This window comes from Delphinapterus leucas, chromosome 19 (assembly GCF_059928025.1).
Source record: "Delphinapterus leucas isolate spDelLeu-1000000601 "Yukka" chromosome 19, BTC_Dleu_Yukka2, whole genome shotgun sequence".
In the NCBI taxonomy this organism is placed as follows: Eukaryota; Metazoa; Chordata; class Mammalia; order Artiodactyla; family Monodontidae; genus Delphinapterus; species Delphinapterus leucas.
In genome coordinates this window covers 22,075,889-22,093,341 of record NC_143147.1, presented here as the reverse complement: position 1 = coordinate 22,093,341, position 17,453 = coordinate 22,075,889, and the positions used below count along the sequence as shown (strand labels likewise).

General features: G+C 40.2%; 1 protein-coding gene across 5 annotated transcripts in view; it reads right to left on the bottom strand.

Moving 5' to 3' along the window:
• Nucleotides 1–17,453, bottom strand: part of SSH2 (slingshot protein phosphatase 2) — a 244,450-nt gene that overhangs the window by 28,897 nt on the left and 198,100 nt on the right. For 4 of the 5 annotated variants that reach the window (XM_022595586.2, XM_022595589.2, XM_089899946.1 and 1 more), the window contains 5 exons: nt 17,065–17,133; nt 16,212–16,277; nt 12,471–12,665; nt 8,766–8,859; nt 8,503–8,631 (listed from right to left, as the gene is read on the bottom strand). In XM_022595586.2, the coding sequence (XP_022451294.2) occupies nt 8,503–8,631; nt 8,766–8,859; nt 12,471–12,665; nt 16,212–16,277; nt 17,065–17,133 (553 nt within the window). The remainder of the gene's footprint in view (nt 1–8,502; nt 8,632–8,765; nt 8,860–12,470; nt 12,666–16,211; nt 16,278–17,064; nt 17,134–17,453) is intronic. The other variant, XM_022595587.3, reaches the window with a different exon arrangement.

Sequence of the window (17,453 nt, the reverse complement as noted above, 5' to 3'; positions counted from 1 at the left end):
GGTCAAACATTCCTGGCAAGAATATGACAAGGGAGGGCTTCCCTGGCGGCGCGGTGGTTAAGAATCCGCCTGCCAATGCAGGGGACACGGGTTCAAGCCCTGGTCTGGGAAGATCCCACATGCTGCGGAGCAACTAAGCCCGTGCGCCACAACTACTGAGCCTGCGCTCTAGAGCCTGTGTGCCACGACTGCTGAAGCCCATGTGCCCTAGAGCCCGTGCTCCGTAACAAGAGAAGCCACCGCAATGAGAAGCCCGTGCACCACAACGAAGAGTAGCCCCCGCTCACTGCAACTAGAAAAAGCCCGTGCACAGCAACGAAGACCCAACACAGCCAAAAATAAATAAAATAAATAAATTTATATAAAAAAAGAATATTACAAGGGAGATATTGTGTACTTCGTACTGCATCAAATCATGAGGCACATAATGTCAGTTTGTCCCATTATTTGTCAGGCTGAGTTTGAGTTCTTGGTAGATACCTTTGTGTCTGCCACATCCCTCTATTGTAAAGGTTCCTTTGAAATTAATTAGTAGTCTATAGTAATCTTTGAAGCCGTGTGAAAGGCAAAGTAATCTTTTTGCCCTATGATTTCAGCATCAATTGCCGATCTTGCCCAAATGAATTATTCTACTGGAGGTTACAAAATGGTAATTTTCTAATTCCATCATTCCTTCTGCAAGTTAGCTGACATTCTTCTGTAAAAGAGTCTCACCTAATCAATCATCACACCCTTTACTGAAGTGTCACTATGGACTCTTGAATTCTTTTTGTATTTAGAACGTTATAATCCATTACCATCTTTTTTTCTGGACATGCAGATTGTCCGGAATTTGGTCAGTGGGAATCTCTTCAAACAGGTTCCTTCTGATATGATTCCATTAGTCTTTGAGCGCATCCATGCTTTGTCGTACAAAAAGTTGTTCCGGATTCACTTTGTGAGTAGAATCAGCCAGTTCCCCAAGAAGCCCTGGTTTCTTTTAGTGAAGAATGATATTTTGTAACCAAGATCTGGGCATTAATTAGGTATGCTCCTAACTACTGGGTGTCATTGTTTCTAAAACGTTTCAGTGGTCAGATCTAGGAAATATTTCTAAAAAAATACTGTTTATATTTTTACCTTCAACTGAAATTAATTCAACACCACAAGGTTCTTTCTTGCCTCTCCCACACTGTTTATATATCTCCTTACTCCACGGTGAGAACTTTGGTTCCCAACAACTCATTTACTCTACTTACAAAATAGTTTTAACATTATTACACCAATACCAAAACCAATAACAAAAATGTTAAGTTCAAATTTTCTTTGCATTTCTTTTTTTTTCCTTATTATATCCCACTAAGGGGTACAATTAGAGTATTATGCTTAAGTTATTTGAATTAATTTCTTTCTGTGAGGTTATCAATTTGATACATATTTGGGTTCATTTGCTCCTGTTTATATTCAATTTTAGGGTGTGTTTTTTCTTCCATGTTTTCCATTTTTTTGAATATACAAGACTTTTTTTTTTTGGCGGGGGGGGGGGGGTGGGTTACGTGGCCCTCTCACTGTTGTGGCCTCTCCCGTCGCGGAACACAGGCTCCGGATGGGCAGGCTCAGCGACCATGGCTCACGGGCCCAGCTGCTCTGCGGCATGTGGGATCTTCCCGGACCGGGGCACGAGCCCGTGTCCCCTGCATCGGCAGGCAGACTCTCAACCACTGCGCCACCAGGGAAGCCCTATACAAGACTTTTATAATATTGAAAGTCAAAAGTTTATTAAAAAGTAAACTTGAAGTCTCACTCCCACCCCCATCTCCTCAATCCCCATGGGTAACCGTTTTTATTAGTTTGTGGCTTATTCTACCTATGTTGTATTTTGAAAAAAATATAAGCAAATATATACTTACCACTTCTGAATTACACAAAAGTACTTTACTACATATGCTTTTATTGTTCTTTGCTTTCTTCACTTTGCAATATCTCCTCAGACCCACTCCACATCACAGTGCCACTTTCCCCATAGCCTTGCCAACAAAATGTGTGGTTAAGCTTTTGAATCTTTTCCAAACTGATAGGTGTGAAATGTTATCTCGGTGTAATTTTAATTTGCATTTCTGTTTAGCGTAAAAGTGAGCAACTCTTCAATGTTTCAGGTCTATTTTCTATCTTTGAGCTATATGTTCATGTCTTTTGAAAAGGCAAACATTTAAAAATAAGAATTTATCTATTTCAGAATAATGCATTAAGTGGAATTTAGCTTTATAAGACTCAGGTTCAAGTCCCAACTCCCCCTCTGACTGGGGGACCTTGGGCAAACTGCTTAACCTCTCTGTTTTCACTTTTCTTATCTGTAAAATGAAACACTCCTCCCACCCTAGTCCTAGGAATCTAATGGATAGCTTCCCCTCAAACTACAAATATAAAGTTTCTCCCCATTCCTTTTGCCATGTAAGAATACAAAGAGAAGTCTGTGACCTGGAAGAGGGCCCTCACCTGACCATGCAGGCACACTGGTCTCAAGACTTCCAGCCTCTCCAGAACTGTAATAAGTTTCTATTGTTTATAAGCCAACACCTCCCGCCCCTCCCTCACATTTCTTTCATATTAAAATGGAAAATCCTCTCTCCATCCTAAATCCTCCTCTGGACACTGTCCTTTTCCTTTTCCTGAAAGGAAATCTAATACTCACTTTCTAAAATCCCCCATCTAATACTTTCTACAATTCCTCATTTCCCATGTATCTCAACCCACAGCACTGTGGCTTCTGCCCTCATCACTCTTGCTAATGACCTCTTCTAATTGTCTAATCCAGAGGTCACCTTTGTAACCTTATTCCACTGGCCTTCTATGAGTATCTATCTTGATATGGTCATCACTCCCTCCTTACAGAATTAGATCAGACTGCACAAATATCTAGCCTCATGCCTGGCACAACAAAGAGGATCAACAAATGCTTGTTGAATAAATCATCAAATGAGATAAGTAAATGAAGCACTCTGAAAATTGTCAAGTGTTATGTAAGCACTATCTTCGTATTACAAGTGATCTGTAATTTGGCCATCGAACTTGGAGATCTCAAGGATGCTATGTTGAAGTACATTTAGGAAAATTGTCAGTAAGTGATGGATGACTCATCTTTTCTACAGACCAGGGCTCACCTGACTTGCTTTAAAAAACATATAAGAGGTTCTAAAGACTCTGTGCTCAAACTTAGAAAACTGGCTCCCATACCAAAGAAAGAGGCAAGAATTATTTTTTTAAAAAAAGGACTTTCAGGGAGACAGAAGCCAAGCAATAAGGGTTGAGTGGCTAAATTGGAGCCAGGGAAATGTGACCACCTCACTCCTTAATTTAGAAATCTAAATCCTCTGCGGAATTCTGTACAGCTAGATGGAAATAACCCTGATGGGATGGTAAAAGTCCATGGTTTTCATCTACCTGTCCAGAGAAACTTCAAACTGACAATCTGAAATGACACATATCCAGAAACAAAATAAATTAAACTCATCAGCTACTGACTCAGTGAAGCCCATGTAAAGTGACTTGGGCTCTGCTCAGGGCTGTTTCAGGTTCAACCTGAAAGAACTGGAATCAACATGGTGTAATTACTTTTCTGTCCTCAATACAAATGCCATGCATATTAGCCCCCTTGGGTCCTCAACAGACTCAATCTCTTTTTTTTTTCCTCCATGCTTCTCAGGCAGTGACATAATTCCATGGGGGTTTTCGGTAAGTTCTATGTAATTATGCAGAGCATATTTTAATTGTATGGAAGCGTAAAATGAAATCTTGAAACTATACCGTAATACATTTAAAAAAAATAAATTTATTTATTTTTGGCTGCGTTGGGTCTTTGTTGCTACGCGTGGGCTTCCTCTAGTTGCGGCAAGTGGGGGCTACTCTTCGTTGCAGTGTGCGGGCTTCTCATTGCAGTGGCTTCTCTTGTTGTGGAGCACGGGCTCTAGGCACGTGGGCTTCAGTAGTTGTGGTGCATGGGCTTAGTTGCTCCGTGGCATGTGGGATCTTCCCAGACCAGGGATCGAACCCATGTCCCCTGCATTGGCAGGCAGATTCCTAACCACCCCGCTCCTACAGTTTTTAAATAAGTTCACTTCCACCTTTCAGTCTGGTTCACCTACACTGTACTCTGGCCCAAAGACTGAAGTGACTGATTTCTTTTAAAATGTTATCCTCAGTACATGCACCCCAGTGTTCACTGCAGCACTGTTTACAGTAGCCAAGACACGGAAGCAACCTAAGTGTCCATCAACAGAGGAGTGGATAAAGAAGATGTGGCACATATACAATGGAAGATTATTCAGCCATTAAAAGGATGAAATAATGCCATTTGCAGCAACACGGATGGACCTAGAGATTGTCATACTGAGTGAGGTAAGTCAGAAAGAGAAAGAGAAATATATGATATCCCTTATAAGTGGAATCTAAAAAGAAATGATACAAATGAACTCATTTACAAAACAGAAACAGACTCATAGAGAACGAACTTATGGTTACCAGGGGGGAAGGGTGGGGGGAAAGGATAGGGAGTTTGGGATCAATATGTACGCACTGCTATATTTAAGATGGATACCCAACAAGGACCTACTGTATAGCACAGGGGCCTAACTCTGCTCAAAGTTATGTAGGAGTCTGGGGGAGAATGGATACATGTATATGTACGGCTGAGTTGCTTTGCTGTGCACCTGAAACTATCACAACATTGTTAATCGGCTATACTCCACCCCCACCTCCCAAAAAAAGGGGAAGAATTCTGTAAGTTCCAAATTGGGATGAAAACTAAAATTGCCTGAAGTAAAAAAAAAAAAAAAAAGTTATCCTTAGGAAATAACCTTGTTGGGGTCCAAAAGTTCCAAGCAAAAAGAGGAGAGCACATCTATGGCAAAGAAGGACGACTGTACTGGGGGTTCTGCAAAGATCATACAACTCGAGATAATCTTCAAGGATTGGTATCCCTGTCCAAATCTTTATGATACCATACCTACAGCCTCAATGCTGTGAGTCACTTTACTGTGGCAGCCAGGCACAGGATCGATAACTTTTTTCTTCTAAAAAGTTAATGCTACGCATCTCCAGTTGAGGGGCAAAAATCATGAATATGAGACAATTTTTCTTTGAAACCAAAACTCTACTTTAAAAGGATTTGTAATGTCAAATCTTGAAAAGGATACAATCAGCAGTAAAATTCTGACTTCTTTCTCATTCACAAACAACATTACCGGTTGCCTGTCCAATATTACTGTGTTTCCCTAATTTAACTAAGAATGCTGCCTGCCTTTCTGCAAAGGCTCTCTGTTCACATCTAGCATTTTCTCAGCCAAATCGGACAGCCTCCAGGAGAGCTGCTGATACGAGATTTGGTTGGCAAAGGCTTCCAGCTCAGAGAAGTAGTACACTCTTAAGGGTGTGGAAGAACTGCTTTTTCTGGAAATACCCTGGCTTCCAACCAATCAATCCTGGCTTCTCGCTGCAGATTTTCTTTAAACTACGCTCTATACTTTTCTTCTGCATGTCAGCTGGACACCTTTCCAAATAAACATCTCTGTGCAGGGCACTACTAAGCCGAGCATTCTTCCAAAGGGAGGGGAGAAATCCTGCTGCATCCGTTCACACAATCTGCTTGCGCTCCAGGCATGGCATCTACGCACAAGATGAAATGACTTTGCAGAAAATTAACACCACCACTTACAGTTTGGATAAAACCTCTTTTTCCGTGTCAACTGCTGGGAAAGCCAGCAGAGCACAGACTCACTGGAGAAGAAACAGGGGTTTGGACACAGGATACGGTGGTACAAACAAAGGGAAATACAATAAGATGTTTAGACAACCTGTTCATGCACTTATTTTGTTGGATAGGAGTTAAATTCCAGGATTCTCCAGTTTGAAAGTTTTTTTCCCAAATAAGAAAAATATTCACAATGCAAAGAACATGTCCATTCTCAAGAAAACAGAATTATATCTGAAGCTGAATATTTTCCTTTTTTCAAAAATATGTACATAGATACATATTAAAAAAGTAATAAAAAACTAGAAGGCAATATTATATAATGAAAGATAATCGTGCTTATCTCTCTTGGTGTTGATTAAATGTCATTTATTGTCTCTGAAGTTGCCTAAATTTTCTATAACGAACATGAATTATTTTTGTAATAAGAGAAAAACCCAAGACAGAAGACTACACCAATAATCATGAAATAATAGGATGAATTTAGTGATACAAATACTCAAATGCATTTCTAGTTGATTAACGACTAATTTGGGGAGAACTGGATTGTTTTTTCTGCTTAGAGTACTATTAAAATTTATCTATACGTCCTAAAATAGTAGCATTTGAGGAAGGGGTAAGGAGAAGGTAGTTCTTGAGGGGGTGGCATCAGATACACAGGGAAGCATGTCTGAAATTAAACAGTTAGTGACTGAATTTGATATTCATCATGTCTACGTCATTTTAGGTATTAAGATCTAAGCTCAATGGGAAAGCAACTTCCAAGTTTATAGCTTTGGTCACTTTCAAACGAGTTATTTTTGGCTACAGGCACTTGCCCTTCATAAAAATTAGTCACGTTACATGGAGACAGTTGGGGGCAGGGTCCATTTGAATGAGTGACTCATACGTTTTCTATGCACAACACAAAAATTATTTCCAAGGATACAAGAGCAGGGAATACATGAACCCTCATGGAATTCCACACAAAAGACAACAAAGCCAGGTGCTACACAAATGGAAAGGTCCATGACAGTTCTGCCGAATGATCTACATTGAGAAATGGCAACACACATTGGTCAAGTTAAAGTAAAGAAAAGAAGCTCCCCTCCCAGCTCACAGCTTTTCATAGGTAATTTCATAGCTACACACCACCATGAATCACTTGACAAGCATACGTACTCCAAAGTGTCAACAAGTTAATTCAGGGCACAAGCCTTCAATGGCATGAAGTCTGACTGCTTGGTGAAATAAACTCTTATATTCAGGGTGAGATGATGCAGTTTAGTCAGTTCCTGTGCATATTTATTCCTCTTCTCTCCTGTTTCCCACCTTCTAATCACTTCACAAATGTCCTTACCAGAGAAACGAAGTGAAATTCAAACCAATCGATTTAGTTCCTTGTTAGCATTTTTAGTCAAAGTATGTGGGAATTGGAAATAACAGTGAGGTTTTGGTGTTCCCCACTGACTTCAATTATCCTTGTTATCCTTGTTCCCACTACCATGTACAGATGAAAACTAGAACTCTTTAACATTTGGGAGATAAATAGGTCTTAGGATTTTAGAAGCTTTCCTAATCCATCTGTCAGAGAGGTCTTCTTGGGCTAATTAGAAGCCACTGAATGTTCAGGTACCATGAAGAACAATTTTAAATCACTGAAGATTTGGTAATCAAAAAGTAATCGAGGGGGCTTCCCTGGTGGCGCAGTGGTTGAGAGTCCGCCTGCCGATGCAGGGGACACGGGTTCGTGCCCCGGTCCAGGAAGATCCCACATGCCGCGGAGCGGCTGGGCCTCTGAGCCATGGCCGCTGAGCCTGCACGTCCGGAGCCTGTGCTCCGCAACGGGAGAGGCCACAACAGTGAGAGGCCCGTGTACCGCAAAAAAAAAAAAAAAAAAAAAAAAGTAATTGAGGGACTAAAAATGTAGCTACAAGGTTCCAAATGTTTTAAAAGTCCAATAGTCTTTGTTATAAGTAGTTTTCTGGGGGGCTTCCCTGGTGGCGCAGTGGGTGGGAATCTGCCTGCCAATGCAGGGGACACGGGTTCGATCCCTGGCCCGGGAAGATTCCCACATGCCGCGGAGCAACTAAGCCCATGTGCCACAAATACTGATCCTGCGCTCTAGAGCCCGTGCTCTGCAACAAGAGAAGCCACAACAATGAGAAGCCCGCACACCACTCGCTGCAACTAGAGAAAGCCTGCGCACAGAACAAAGACCCAACACAGCCAAAAATCAAAACAAATAAATAAATACATTTAGTAAAAAAAAAAAAAAAAATAGAAAGTAGCTTTCTGCTCTCTTCAGATATATCAGATCTTAGACCCATCTGGCAGATTTAAAAGAGTGACCTCAAAAAGGATCATTCTTTTTTGGGGATACACTGTATAAAACTACTGTGGACTGGTCTGCTTTGTGGCTCTATTATGTAGGACAGATGAGATCTTTAACAACCCATGGGCAAGAAAGGCCTGATCTGTAGCATTTGCCAATTTCCTCGGTGTAAATTTTCCCACCATAGTCAATTGATGTCACTGAGGAATTGGGAAGAGATGAGCAGAAGCACACCATTATATAACATTTCCACCATACAATAGATGTAAATAACCTTAAGAGCACAGATAATTGTAAAATGTAGTAAAATACAGGAAGTGATGAGGTTTGAGTATTTATGACCTTTGTTTTTAATGTAAGTTACATTTTATCTAAATATAATAAAATTTGATAATTGCCCCCACCTCCATGAGTTGGTATGGACTAGCCCCAGCACACCCTTTAAAGTGGCCCTAGGACTTACCAAGAACACGTGCTCAAATATCTGTGTAGGGCTATCCATCTGACCAAGGATCACTATCATTTCATTATCTATAAATTCCTTGAATTCTCGCAAGTTGCACACCATTTGCATTTCCAATTCAGTTCGTATCTGAAACAGAGATGACATTTCGTACTAATCTCTGAAAAGTCCCTCTGGACTTTCAATCACTCACCATTTCTAGCCCCACTCCTATTATCATTCTACCTCTAGCCTTGGAACAATGGGGACTCAGGGTCTCTTACCTCTTTGGATGTGATATTCTCCAAATCCTTCTGCATCATAATCTCCCTTAATTTGGTTTTAATTAGCCTTTCTGTTCGCTCACGTTCAGTTGGTCTGAGAAGAGAGAAATGGTGATTTTTCTTAGGCAGGAATTTGACCAAGTCAATGAATGTGCCATCTGATTATGTTTCCAAACTGGCAGACCTTCCCTTTGTTACCCTTAAATTTATATTCTGGAGGCATGGGAAACAGAAAATTATACTTTAAAAAGTTTCTTTTCAGAATGTATAGAATATAAACATGTAGAGATTATTACTTGAAGAGATTGTACATGTCTAATAGCCCATAAATATATTCACGTATACAGATCCAAGAAGGAGTAAAAGACAAAATAGGCTATACTGAGTGTAATACTTTAATGGAGGACCATTTCCCATCAAGTACCCCTGAGTACCACTTGCTGAGCTAGAGTACCAAGCTGGGAAGACCAGTGGTGCGACCTACTATGGAACTGGGTCTTCTGTAGCTTAAAAATGCCACCCAATGCTGACCATCTGTTGCTACGGTTCTAGAAAAATGCGAAAGAGAGAAGAGTGATTTCTGCCTTCTTCAATGAAGCAAATTCTCTTCCAAAATGGATTTTAAGGATTAGCTACCTGGAGTACTCCATCCAAAATGTTTTCTTTTTCACAAAAGCTCTCACCAATATCTCTGTGAAATTATTATCCCCATTTTACAGATAAAGGAAATAAACAGCTAAAAGGTTAAATGACATGCCAACCGTCACTTTCACTGGCAGGAGACCCAGAACTCTCCGTCCAGCCTAACACTCTACCTGCAAGATTATGTTGCTTCCCTTAGTCTTCTGACTCTCTTAAAAACAAAAATTTCCCTTGGAACCTTACTATGAAATCAAACTAGGAAGCTGATTCTCCAATTACTGGAAAGATACTGGTTCAACATAACTAGATGCTTCTCTCTAAAAGCATTATTTCATATTATGCAGAATCTGAGTGAGGCTAACAGAGAGTACTTTCTGTCTCATCTTTCCCTCCTACCAACTTGAGAAAGGTATCTGCCCTGTACTTCCTTATTTGGAGATGGAAATGGACTAAGCCTTCAGGCATCCTGCCTGCCCTTGCTGCCTACGGCCTTATCACTGGCTGCAAAAATAGCTTCAGTATAATCTCCAAAGATGGATGCTCTGACCCCACAACCTTGGGGCTCCCCACCACTTGTACTCTTAGTTTCTCACGAACCCTGCAGAGTATAGCTAACGCCTCTGCCATTTCCCTGTCAATCGGCCAAAGCATCCCTGTCTTGACTAGGATTAACATTCTTAACCATGCTCCCCACCATTTTTCCTAGACATAGCTAATGGTAGAAAGTTATACATTTCAGTCTTCTACTAAAAATAAATACTGGTAAAAAACAAATTTTAGCACCTGTGTGCATCGGTTCGATTCCCTAGTTTAGCAGACTTTCTCCCAATCCTTCACACTTGTTGGGCCAGAGTGGTTTGGGAGCAGACATACCTGGGTTTTAATCCCAGCCCTGCTACTTACTAGTGGTATGACCTTGAACAAATACCTTCCCTTTGCTGAACCTCTGTTTCCTTTTCTATAAAATGTGAACAGTAATACTATTTGCCTCACGAGGTTTTTATGAGAATTAAATGAGATACCATGTATGAAGTGCCTGGCATAACATCTGATGTACACTGGAGGCACCATACACCTATGTTCCCTGCTCTACCTTCCTTGGATTTCAAAATATAAACTTTATTCACAGTAGAGCACTTAAGTCCATTTTGGCATACATTCTCCTCTGTAACCTCAGCATTATTTTTTAGGCTTTTCTAGTCAACTTAGGGAAGAAGAGGGAATGGAAAAGGCATTACAACACAAACATACTTTCTCCCTTGATTTCACTAGAGAAAAATCTGGAAAATACATATATACACAAAGAAAATAAAAATCACTGAAAATCCCCGTCATTATTAATACTCTCACCTACAGCTCTCAGTCTTTTTCTACAGACAGACATTTGTTTATTAAATATATCTTAAATTGTGGTTATATTGTACCTAGTAAGAATTAACATTTAATGAGCCTTTACCATGTGCCAGGGACTACATTTTACATTACTATTATTTTTTTTTTTTGCTCAGGGATAGAGAGAGATTATGGGCAATTTTATTTTCTTTCCTTTTTGTGTTGTAATTTCCAAATCTTCTCTAATAAAATCAGGAAAAATGAAAAGTCTGATTTAAAATGTCCATTTATGAACAAGATGAGACATCCATTTCTCCAATACCCATCAACCAGTCATAAAGCATGAAATCAATAACACTGCCCACGATTCTGAAAGCCATACATACTATCCTTATCTTTTTAGTTACTGTGGAATCTTATTTATTTTTTTGTTTATTTATTTCTTTGTGGCTGTGCTGGGTCTTCGTTGCTGCGCGCGGGCCTTCTCTAGTTGCGGTGATTGGGGGCTACTCTTCGTTGTGGTGCGCGGACTTCTCATTGCAGTGGCTTTTCACGGGCTCTAGGCGCACGGGCTTCAGTAGTTGTGGCTCACAAGCTCTAGAGCGCAGGCTCAGTAGTTGTGGCGAATGGGCCTAGCTGTTCCATGGCACGTGGGATCTTCCCGGACCAGGGCTTGAACCCGTGTCCCCTGCACTGGCAGGCATATTCTGAACTGCTGCGCTACCAGGGAAGCCCCAGTTACTGTGCAATCTTGAAAGGACTAGAGCTACTAGTACTAACTGGTTCTCGTACCAATAATACCCTATACAAAAAAGCCTTCACTGTTTTTTTTGACTGTTCCATTCACACAATTCTTGGAAATTTCACCTTTCCTAGTAAAAAGCATTTATTATCTAAATTAAGCCTTTAAAAAAAGAATCACGAATTGTTTTGGTATCACTTTAGGAATCTGAAGGTGAAGGTTTGTAAGACCATTTAGCAAGTAGCTACTCTTCTTTCCCAGATGTAGAACACCTTGGAAGTGCAGAAAGATCAATTCAGAGCAAAATAAACATCCTGATTAATTTCCAAAGCAGGAACTAAGTGTGAAAAAATTTCCAAAATAGTCACATAAGTTTCAACACATAGACCTAAAAAGGAAATAAACATCAGCTCCACCTTAGGCTATCCAATTTGTAGTACAGCAGGGAGATTTAATAAAAATGTTACAGACCTAACAAGGCAAATGTGGGGCTGAGTAAGACAGAAATTACAATATATATTTTAAAAAATTTGAAAAGAAATCAGTTAAAAATTAGCATAACAACGTAGGTATTCTAAATTGACTGGAAACATCTTGTTTCCTTAAGTATTAGCAACATCCCTCTAAAAGCTTCTCTATGTCATTAATTTGCTTAGGAAATGCTTCTTTTAAGATAATGGAAGGTCAGACTTCAGCCTAACTCTTTAAACTCAAATTTCAAATTAGTGGAGTCTGAATTAATGGGATTTTATGGTATTGCAGATCTTAACTATGGAGACTCCACTGTGCCCAGGAGTGAAACTCTTCAGGCCTTTGCACACAACAGAAAGGACAGGTTTCTTTGCGAGGCAGATGTGTAGTGCAGACAATGACTAATATCACTGGTAAGGTTAATTCCCTAAGAGGAGAGATTAGGGAGGAACATGCTGGTTCTGACCCCTGAGAACGCAACAGAGAGGACTTCCATGATCCTCAGGAAGATGACTTACATGTCTGTGAAAAGAGCTGGAGAGTCAGGCCGGTGGGACTGCACATCCTGCATAGCATTCCATTCATTGACTGAGGATTGATCTGAGTTGATATGGCTCTCATAATAACTCACCCAGGTGAGAAACAGGCTGCCAGGGTAGTAGTTATGCATTCTGGCGACTTCACAAGCCTTGTGTAGACTCTGTAATGCAGACCTGAAAGATATGCTGGGAAATGAGCACTGGAGAACTGTGGGGATACCAAAAGGCCAATAATCCATGTGCTCCCCAAACTCTTCCAATTTTTAAATCCTATAGAGTTGGGCCTCTGGAGAATCTACTCCTTGGAATTCAAGAATCTCTGATTCTGATCATACTACATTATCTCTTCATAGCAATCAACTAGACATTTCTTGCTGAAAGATATGATGCATTATTAAGGCAGGGGGTAGAGGGGAGCAGGAGAACTGACAAGCTACCAGTGAAAAATAGGTCTGGGTACCTATGGAGCTCACAATCCTGTAGTTGGAACCACGCTGTGGCTACTGCCACTAGAGAAGTAAAGATCTACTTCATTTACTACACAAACATTTGTTTCTCTTGGCACAGAGTCACGTTAGAACATGTATTCCCTATGACTCTTAGAGGTTCCACAAAGATCACATAGACAGATGTTCCTAAGCCTTGAGGACAAGTCCTTTAATGCCCAGGATGTACTGATCTAATGACATCTGTCATTCTTGCTACCTTAGTCTCCTAGTCTTTTTAAACCATTTATTCATACACTTGAGCTACTTTCTAAGAACAGCTCTGGTTATACTGAGACTAATTAAATCTCTGACTCTGAACTCAGGAACTCAAGAAGGGTAAACAAAACTGAAAAGTACCTTTTTGGTTATATACTTGGGAAAACTAAAGCCAGAAATGCTAGGAAGAGTTATACAAGAGCAGGCATCTTTCTATGTTTTTGTTTACTGATTTGTCTCAAGTGCCTAAAAGAATGCCTTCTTTAAAAAAAAAAAAAGAATGCCTTCTAGTTCAAAGTTGGAGCACAGTTAAAATTTGTTGAATGGAATGTCTTATTAGCTATAAACTAATGTCTCTCTCCTAAGGGAAGAGGATAGTATGCGAGTACTCTGTGGCCAATCTATACCCATCTTTTTCTTAAAAATGCCTTTTTATTGTTCTTTTTCTTTCATAACAAATGTGATCATGCTCATTTTAGAAAATTTAGGGACCTCAGGTAAACGGCAGAAATATCCTTAATCTGACTGCCCAGAAATAACCACTGTTGGCCTCTGCAGAGATCTAAAATAAAGACGGTCATATTCCGCACACCATTTAACTTGTTCTTTTACTATACACCTTGTAGTCAACATCTTTCCAGGTCAATAAATATTCTTCAACTAGATAATTTTTAATGGTTGCATAATATTTAGAAACATGGATGTACCATAATTTAACTGATTCCTATTATCTTAGCCATTTAAATTGCTTTCCTTTTTATTTTTTTTTTGCGGTATGTGGGCCTCTCACTGTTGTGGCCTCTCCCGTTGCGGAGCACAGGCTCTGGACATGCAGGCTCAGCGGCCATGGCTCACGGGCCCAGCCACTCCGCGGCATGCGGGATCTTCCCGGACCAGGGCACAAACCCGTGTCCCCTGCATCGGCAGGCGGACTCTCAACCACTGCGCCACCAGGGAAGCCCCCTAAATTGCTTTCCATTTTTTGCTACTATCAGAACACTGACAAACATTCTTAGAGTTAAAAATTTGCACACACCCTTATTACCTTAGGATAAATTCTTAGAAGCACAATTACTATGTCAAAGGGCATACAAAATGATACAGCAAGCTGGCAAATCATTCTCCAGAAAGGTTGTTCCAGTTTATTTTCCCACAAGTAAGTCTATGACAATGTTGTTCCTTAAGTCCTTGTCAACCCCATAAAATGTAAATTAAAAAATAAAATCATGACCAATTTCATGAGAAAAAACATGCCAGTCCATTTTTAGCAGGGAAACAGATTTTCCCGTAAGAACAAAGTTGCAGAATCTTTTAAAATGTCTCCTTTTACTTAACGTAAGCCAAATTCTCAGAATTCTCAGCAAATTTCAGTTTCTTACACAGGTTCAAAGGTAAAAGCCAGCTTAGTGCAATGTACAGGATATTCAGTGCATGTTTTCTTCATCCAGGAAACACATGCTTCAAAAGCATATGCCACAAGTGTCTGGTGCAAATGTCCTAAACACACTCAAGGCATAACCAGCTCATACTTCAGCTGCATACAGGAGAGTGAGGCTGCAGTAACTACTTTCCTGTGAAGGAAACACCTGGTCTAAATGCTGCTTTGATCCATACATCATCTTTTTCTTTTCTTTTGTTTTTCTTTTGTGATTTTCAGTTCACTACTCCTCATGTGGTACACCAAAAAAAGTTTATTCTGCAATAAGCCAACAGACCTAGGACTAGTCAGTCTACTTTAGAACATCAAAGCTTGAATTACTTGAATCCTTAAGAATTAAGACTGCTTTGTACTCCTCCCCAAAATATAACTGAAAACACTGCATTTATGGGACTTAGGACTCATGGGTTTTACCTGGTATAGGTCAGTTGCTTTTAATGGACCCTTAGTCAAAAGAGGTCATAAGTTTTCTGTGAGAAATTTATCTGTGAAATATGCCCTTAAATCTAAAAATTGGTCTAAACACATAACCTGAAACTCTGTCCTACCTCAATTACTGCATGAAATAAGATTTAATTGTTCAGCTGACTCTCTTTTAGGACCGCACCCACTTCAAGCCTATCAATCCTGTTATTCAGGGGTAAGGTATCTCCCTGGAGTCTTTTTCAGGCTCCTTTATTTCTTGTTTGGCTTGCATTCTGCCCATTCTACTCCTCATGGGGACTTCCACTATACAACAGGCAACTGAATGAGGAACTGAAATTCAAAACGCTGACTGGGGGATGACTCTGAATCTTAGAGTCACATCATTCCCTGTTTATACTGGATCATTTTTCTAGATAATCTAGAACAAGAGAATAAGAATCTATTCTGTCTAAACGTAAGAGATACTCTTAGGCCAGTTATATAACCTCTCCAAACTTTGGTTTTCTCACCCATAATAAGGAGCTAATAATACTATTTTGGGGAGTTGGTGTGATGATTAGATGTATTCCATGTAAAGCACTAGGCTCAATGCCTGACATATATAGTAAGTAACCCAAAAGTGTCAGTACACCAGCTGATGGTTATTAACAACTACAATGTTTTTTCTAGGCTTTATTTGCATTATGTAAATAGTCTCACAAACAGTTGCCAGCAATTAAATGGAAACTTATCGATGTATAATATAACTCCATCAATGCTATCCCTGATTACCTGAAGAAAGGGGAAGTTAATGCATAGTTGTGAATGTTCTAGACTCGGCTCTAGACTGCTACTAACTTAGTCAATGTGTCCCTATAAAACTCAGTTCCAACTGGCTATCTGATCCATTGTCTTCCAGAGTCTAAGAGCACCTCTGAGTTTCACTTGTTCACCAATGCTGAAGGCCTTCCATTGTGATAATCTGGAAACTGAACTTCTAGGTCATCTTTAACTATGATGGCCACACAGACAGATCACACAAAATCCCATACACACAAACAGATCATACAGCATTTTCATAAAGAACTGTGCCATTTCAAATACTACTTCTCACAAAATATTGTTCTAATAACATTAAAAAAACTTTCATAGAGATATTAAAAGTCCTCTTACCACATTGCCTGCACAGACACAGGTTTGAATATGTGAACTCTGTTATCTGTTGATACGCTGAACCCACTAAGGAAAACAGAATGAGACAAAAATCCATAAATGAGAGTAGGTTATTTCAGTTGTGAGTTTTCAAGGCTGTTTCCCAGGCTAGCAATTGCTGGCGCAGTAGAAGGTATCATCAGGCACTTTGTGTAGAAGTTAACTGGAGTATGGGACTTGACTGAAAAGCTTCAACGAATTGTCTGATTTTATCTACCAAGCAAAATGAATGGACTCCCACATTGGAGTCAGGGAATTGCATACTGTTTCCCAGCTGTAGCTATGGACAAACTGTTCTGCTGTATGTTTCTATTTGGAAGTCTTGTGGGTTCTTAGCAAACCTGACCCTGGTTTTATAAACTGGAGCAAACATCTTGGTCTCTTGGGGACACATTCTAAAAACACCAGTAGGTGGGGGTGGGGGGTCACTGGAAAGAACTGGCACAGGAATGGGTTATACTGTAGGCTGACAGCTGGCAGAGGCAGCAAGAGATTATGTGAAACAGAACGTATCATCCTCTGGGAGAGCACTGCAACAGTCCCACGTGCTCAGACTAAAGAGCGGGCCAACAAACTAGCTCTTCTTTGTGTGGATTCTTACCATAGTCGGTCTAGAGGAGTAGAAGCGAGAGGCTCTGGCAAGCTGTATTTTTACTCTACTTTACAAAACAGGAGTTTAAAAGGACTCACTGAGCTGCTGACATGACAGTTCAGCTGGGCATAATAGGCCTCCCATTCAGCTGAATGAATGGGCACTAAGATGGAGCCCCACCCCTTGTCTTTCTGTAGGAGAATGAAAAGGGAAAGCTCTTACCCATCACCATCCAAATGAATTAGGGTGTCACTCCAGAGAGGCAGGACTAAACCCATGGTACAAGTGCTACTGCAAGACAAGAAACAGTCCATAAATTACTTCCTGTTACTCTAGGAAGCAGCTGTTTATTAACTCTTTCACTACGAAGGATAAGTCCCTAAGCTCTAAATTCTGACATAAGTGCAGAAATTTCTATCATATTACCAGTAACCCAACATATGTGTCCAGGAGCTGTTTTTAAACAGGTGTTAGTTAGGTCTCTAGGTATTAAACATAGAGAACTTATTGACTGAGCTTCCTTTACTGCTGTCTTGCAAATGGCCACTGTCTAAAAAGTCCAGGTGATCACTGACTTGCAACTGGCAGGTCTCAGCCCAAGTTCACAGCAC